This window comes from Ooceraea biroi, chromosome 1, assembly GCF_003672135.1.
Source record: "Ooceraea biroi isolate clonal line C1 chromosome 1, Obir_v5.4, whole genome shotgun sequence".
Lineage (NCBI taxonomy): Eukaryota > Metazoa > Arthropoda > Insecta > Hymenoptera > Formicidae > Ooceraea > Ooceraea biroi.
In genome coordinates this window covers 19,798,626-19,805,356 of record NC_039506.1, presented here as the reverse complement: position 1 = coordinate 19,805,356, position 6,731 = coordinate 19,798,626, and the positions used below count along the sequence as shown (strand labels likewise).

The 6,731-nt window shown below is 45.6% G+C and overlaps 1 protein-coding gene across 9 annotated transcripts in view; it reads right to left on the bottom strand.

Moving 5' to 3' along the window:
- Positions 1 to 436: 436 nt before the first annotated feature.
- LOC105277972 (zwei Ig domain protein zig-8) overlaps positions 437 to 6,731 on the bottom strand; it is a 50,802-nt gene continuing 44,507 nt past the window's right edge. For 8 of the 9 annotated variants that reach the window (XM_020031228.2, XM_011336733.2, XM_011336735.2 and 5 more), the window contains 3 exons: positions 5,703 to 5,830; positions 3,744 to 3,912; positions 437 to 3,246 (listed from right to left, as the gene is read on the bottom strand). In XM_020031228.2, coding sequence (XP_019886787.1) covers positions 3,155 to 3,246; positions 3,744 to 3,912; positions 5,703 to 5,830 — 389 coding nt within the window. In that variant the 3' untranslated portion in view covers positions 437 to 3,154. The remainder of the gene's footprint in view (positions 3,247 to 3,743; positions 3,913 to 5,702; positions 5,831 to 6,731) is intronic. The other variant, XM_026974092.1, reaches the window with a different exon arrangement.

Here is a 6,731-nt window from a genome sequence, read left to right as displayed (position 1 = left end):
AAAGCAGCAACATTATTACATTATAAAGAGCGTCTCTTGAAAATTACAGACACATTCACATATACACACACACATTTCCAATCTCATGAACACAAACGCGAGATGCAAACTCTTTACGTTTGAGTAGCAAAGGGGATGTTGCGGCCCAAGTTACGGTCGCAGCAGGTGAAATTTAACGAGCGGGGTGACCGGCTCGCATTACAAAGCAGCGAAAAGGAGGAGGACGTGAAAGAGTCTTCGTACTGTAAAGGGAGGTAATTAGCGTCCGTTGACTCAAGTATTAATTAAAACTGCTCTCTTAAAACACGACGCTGGCCGGTAATCAGCGAGGCAAAGAAGAATCGCGAATAACGAGTTATCGCGAAAATCCGCGATTGTCGTAAGTCGGCCGAGGCGAAAGCATAATGGACATGAGAATGCGCGCGGTCACTCGTACCTTTTAGTCAGTTTATCTCATTCTTTTATTAAATGCGTACAATTGCGAAATAAAACACTTCGACACACAGTCCGCGACGCTAATTCGGCGAAAATACACAGGCTCGTGAAGAAGGTTTTTTCGAGACGAAGTGAAACTTCAAGTGTCTAAGCTTCTTCTCCATTTTTCCTCTTGCTGTCTGCCTTAGAGGCACACATACATCTATCTTCTATAAAAACATACAACGTCGTGTACTAATTGAAAGATCCTGAAAATACAATGAGTCTCGGCATCGTTACGAGCTAGATGAAAGACTGACACCGAAATATTCTTACGATTACGGTGTTTCATTAACGTATGTACAGTAATCGTGTAGGACCGTTTGGGCGCATATTCGGTGCCGATTCTTAATCCATTAAAGACTGTATCATGTCATCAGGATCTTATATTATAAACAATTTTCACAATTATAAAGGTTCCTTATTATTATAAAAATCCGATTGGTTTGTTGCTTTATACGAGCAATACAAGATTGGTTTTATCATTGTAAATCGCTTTCGAAATAAAATTGTGAAAATTTCGAACAAACATTACCGTTTATTTAATTTCATTTATCATAAAAGTACTCGCATCCAAGGACGAGACACTAACCGTTAATGGATTAATGCGAGTTACGTCGCGATTGGACCAGCGCACTCCGGTTAGATGGTCCCATTGGCAGAAGGAAAATTCGGTCTTGGACGTTAACAGCGACAAGAACATCGCCAGCGGGGGATATCGAAGTCGTTTCAATGTTCTCGCGAGCAAAGTTCTCCCGAAGAAACGAGGAACACTTCCGGCACGATAACGCAGTTCGCTACGGGGGACACAATGTCCCTTCAATGGCGGGAAACGAAGCAGTCTCAAGATCGTCTCGCGTGTTCGAATCCACCGAGGCTAATGCACTTTCGAACAATACGTTTTTACCGTAACGAGGATAAAAATCCGCCTGGAAGTCGGAAAGGGCCATTATAAGTTTGGTGAATAAACCTGCCCTCTTCGCGCAGGTACGAGCGAGCTTGGAAAAACCCGTTATATTTACGTACCTGCATGGAAACCATCCTTTTTCTCCGCGCGTGCACGCAAGTTTCCAAGTTTCAGATTCTATACGTTCCACAGGCCGTCAGCGCGTCTATCCTTACTCCCGAAGTTGAGCGAGTTTTATCATCTGATATGTGCGAGGCGCGCAGCGCAGCGTCTGCCTCGCCGGATGCACTCATACGTCATACAATTCGATATTGTCGCGTTGTCGAAAAAAAACAGAATCATTTCCTCTCTCTCGCGCCAATTATATTATCCGAAATCCATTTTTCTTTTCAGTTTTCGCAGTATCACGGTTTTTTAATATAGCGTCAGTTTTATCTTTGTGCAAAAATTTCGCGAGCAACGCGACAAATTAGATCGGCGCAAATAAAAGAGACGATTTAATCCGCGTTTTTCCCGATAAATATTACCCGTATTTACACGAGCGAGAATGAGTTCATGTTTCTCTGAGCTTATTGAAAATTCTGTTTAAACGTCTCATTATCCGTCGCGTTGAATAAAATTTCGTCACCAAAGCGTCATTCTGACACCCGTGGTGGCTTCTTTCGGCGCGCTCGTAATTGAGAAAATTTTGCGATCGTAGCGACAGCTTTCAACTCATGCTTCGCGTGACAATCAATAATCCGATAACGAGATTACGTTCGAACATGCACTCGAGACTAGTCGCGCAGCCGAGACATTGTTGACAATCGCAACGAGTGGAGCGCTCGGTGTACCGAGTGCATTCAATAATTGAGTAATAACTGCAATAACGGGCGCCATTCGCGTTCGCGGCTTTTTAGCGGAAACGGCATAGGCGTGATAGCTAATACTATTATAAATGAGATATACCCAAATTATTATAAATTACGCACGACTGCGCGTATGTTTCGACTCGACATTTCAGAGTTATTTGAAAAATATGTTACCGCGTGTGCAATTTTGAACTTGTTGGATTCTACGAATTGTTTTTATTTTTTCAATTTGCAAACTTCACGGCAAATACCACGCGCAGAAATTTTCTTTTCAAATTGGCTCGAAATTGCCGTAATAAAACAAAATTTTCCGATACACTCTTTGGATCGTCGTTCTCTCATCCGCAAGAGCCGGTTCTACAGTTCTACTGTTTGTTGAATCGCTTTTCAGTCGCGCGTTATATTAGCACGGTTGTCTGTTTTCTGTGTGGGAGACTCTCTTTCTTTGCGGACGACTTTTATTTCGAAAAGTGAGGAAAGATTCCAGACGGCGGGAATGGACTCGCGACTCTGGCCGCAGCAGAAAAAGACTTCGTACTTTGTTTCCGTACTGGGGCAAGATTCCAGACGATGTTCTTTCTTGCAAAATGACAACCTTGAAACTACCGCGAGCAATTCCGATTTCGGCAAGTCGAATCGACTTAATCGTGTCGTGAGAAGTTTCGCCGGCGAACTTCCGTTCCTATCGATCGCGGTGGAAGATTCGATGAATGAGAGTCTGAGAAATAGCGAGATGCAGAGAGACCCCCGCGGTGAGAGATTCAACTCCTCTCGCGAGGCGGACGCGCGTCGAATGCGCTTTGAATCCCTCGGGGAGACAAAACCGCGCGACGCGGAGTCTCTTCGACCGGGCTGGTTTCATGAGAAGCGGTCGGGCGACCAAGGAGCGCGTGTTGCAGCCCGGAGTGCCGCATAACGTCGGCTAGAATATCGCCCAAAGAAGTAGGACGACCGGAAGCGACGTCGCGGCCATCCCGTCGCCGCTGCCGTGATGCATCGCCGCTGGGTGTTCTTCTGAAACAAACGCGACGCTCTATAATACCGTATTTTGTGCGGCCGCGCCGCTCTTAGCAGGTGGTATTTAGAACGCCGTTTCCGCGAGGCTTCCGCGCGAACCTGTCGTCCTCCCTTTACCGGTTACAAGCTCGGCGTGAGATGCCTCTCTGTATGCATTCAAGAAGACGGTCCTCGGAACATTGTTCTATTATGATTCGACGTTGCGTTTTGAGAATTAATCGTTTCATTCGCGATCAAAGTGAATTATAAACGGCACCATTACTGTGACAATTTTGTTCCACTTTCGTCAAGAATGTATCTTCTTGCACGGATTACGCCGCGTATCTTGTACTAAGCTTGCTTACTTGCTCGCTCGAAAGTAGTCGAATTTCTTTGTTGGACCGTCTCGGCTTTTTTAAGGAACGTCTTACTGTAGTCTAAACGAGTAATGTTCGGATGCCTGCACGCAGGCAGCTCGGTCCGTTTGCCAAGCGAAATTGGCATTTTTCCTTTACCGTTGACTATGTGGACCCGCACGCTGTTGGGATGAGTATTATTGGGCGAGCACGTGTAAAGGCCGGAGTCTCTCTGGATCGCCTTCTGAATGAGCAAACGACTCGAAGTCACGGGTCCCTTTTCCGTTACCAGGCTGATGCCACCCCTCGGCGAGTCGAAGTTAATCGCCTGCGAAAGAAGGAGGATAAAAAGCACGTCGCGTTATTTGCCTCTGACGTGATCAGGTACGGATAGAGCTACTCTGCGGGATCGGGACGAGGAGAGGTGTCGACGTGAAACATGTTCGCAGCGGTGACAGAAATCTTTTTTTCCCGGTACCATTTTTCCAGTCGCGAGACTATTCATTTTCCCCGTAATTTCGCTCTGATATAGAATGCACGGCTACATCACGCGACCGAAATTATGGATCGCTCGGCGATACTAATTAAAGCTTACACAGAACATGTTTTATGTTTTATATTGCGACCCATTTTTTTGTTTACAATATTATTTACGACATTGTTCAAACAGAAAAATGTAACAATTATATATAATAAGTCCGTTGATCATGATGAGAGAGCATTTTATTAGAGCTAACTGCGAGGGCAGAATTCAATTAGCGTCGAGGATTGATTGTCATGTTTTTTACATTTTTGTTACGTTCATGGAACAGCGCAATGCATCATTGCAATAATTTAATTCCCGAATATATCTAATTTCATCGTAACGAGAAATGCTTAGCGAATTTCACGACAATGGGTAATTAACGAGCCAATTCGGCTACACAAATCGTTACACATATGATTGTTTTATAAGCCTCATTAGAATACATTACGGAAATTAATTAATCACATTTAATTAATAACAAATTAGTATGGCAGATTCGCGGTCACGATTGTTTGACCTAGAGATGTGCAAATATTGATGAAGTGATCATTAGATAGTGGTTTATTATACAAAATATTATAATATTATAATATTTTGAGATCAATATATCAACATATCAATTCGAACGACGAAAATACGAAAAGATAAAAGTTATTAACGCAGATAATAGTAACAATTCTGTTATTTGTCAGACTTTCCGCGTATTTCGGTACTCGTTCAAGGCAATTGACAATCGTGGACATTTGTGATGCAAGTGATGAATAATTGGGCGACTCGAGGGGTAATTACTTCCTTGCGGAAGAAGACAGGAGACAAGAATCGTTTCATCTGTCTCTGACGTGACTGGATGAGGTTTAAGGCACTTTGTGAGAAATGGAAGAAGCAAGAGTGGCGACTGTGGGTGTCTTTCCCGAGTGGCAGAAAGCATTTCGCGACAAGTTTCCCGAAAGTACAAGTTAAAACGACGTCTATGCAACCGTCTCGGCTGACTATTGCAGTTGTATGTGCGTGTTCGCGGAAATAAGTGCGATCACGAGAATCTCTTAAAGCAAGATGAAACTGACATAACGCGCTGGTTGCGCGAGGATGTTCGTCTATTTGTAATTTAATTGCACGAGAAGCTTAAAATACACGGCTGTTGTTTAACGAGAAGAGCCGTTCGTACTGTCGCGCGAGTTTCGTCGGAAGCGTGCGAATCTTTTAATTGCGACTCGGTTGCGCGTTGCTTGGCGAATCGCGCGGAGATACATCATCTCACCGCGAGTATGGAGAAAGTACGTCGCTGCCCGCCATAAATATCGCACGCTCGAAGAAACGAGAGCACCCAGCTGCCAATCGATATACCGCGCGCCAGGCCGATGGAAGCGTACGCGCGCATACGACTTTTTTTAACGACCGCGAAACATGAAAAATGTTTCTGTTTGTGCCGACGTTCGTGGATTGTCCGCCGACCAGCGCCGGTTATGAAATTCAGATGAGTTTCGGTTGAAAGCGCGCCTCTCACGACGTGGCTTACGGACTCGGTGGCCGATTTTCAGTGTGTGGACAGAAATCGTCGCTCACAACGAGGCAGGTCACGAGATCCGCCTTACCTGGTGATTGTGACTCCAAATTATCGTCGACGGCGGCTCGGGAGCGTTTCTCACGTAGCACGTTAAGTTTATCGTGCTGTCCTTGTTGATGTACAGATCCGGACCGCCGGCTATCTCCGTCACGGGCTCTGTAATAAACAAGAGGAATCACTGTATAAAATGCACAATAATTGCACGGAGCAGTAGCTCACATTATTAATATTTCGTAAAAAAACAGGTTTTCCCATGAAAGAATTATCGATGAATTGATTTCAGATCGACCAAGGGGGTTTCCGTCCATGAGTTTCGCTTTGTACGAGATTGCGGAAGGGAAATCGTCGAACCGTGAGATGTACGGATTCTTTTGAAGTGATTCATCCCATTTTCAAACCGGTTGGTGCTCTGCGCGACTATGTATCGATATCTCCAGCCACTGTGCGACAGTATCTCGAAGCGTTAAGATGCCCCGTTTAATTTCCGCGAAGCTGATAGCAGCGTGTCCGGCACAATACCATGTGTCCGGATGTTTGTCCCGCTGCCCATAAGAATCAATGACCGAAAACATCGTCGATGTCGATTGTCCGAAGGGAAGAGAGAGGGCAGGGAAACGTGTTTCTCTTTCTTCGGTTCACACCGTCGTTAAATCTTGTTGCCGGCAGAAATACCACCAAGGCGAATCTCCGCGTCCGCGATACACACAGAATCGTTACAGTCTGTCGGTCCAGAGATTCCCCAAGTTTCTCGGAATCCCATTGGTGGATCTCAATTATCCGACAAACCAGTTTCGAGACTTCCTCCGCCGTTCGCTGACCGACTTGCGAAGCGGACGGCGGTGGTGGTGGCGGCGGCGGTCTCTGTGGTGGTGGCACGGGGGAAAGATCTTCATTTCCTCCCCGAGAATACCAGAATACTGACGCGAACATCATGGACGGCGATAGCCGCGTGCAAGGGGCAACGGCTTATTACTGTTTCACGAGTGTCGGCTTCCTTCTATTACTTGCATCGCCGACATTCGCTCCCACTCCCCCCTGGAGCCGGGCTACTGTCCAA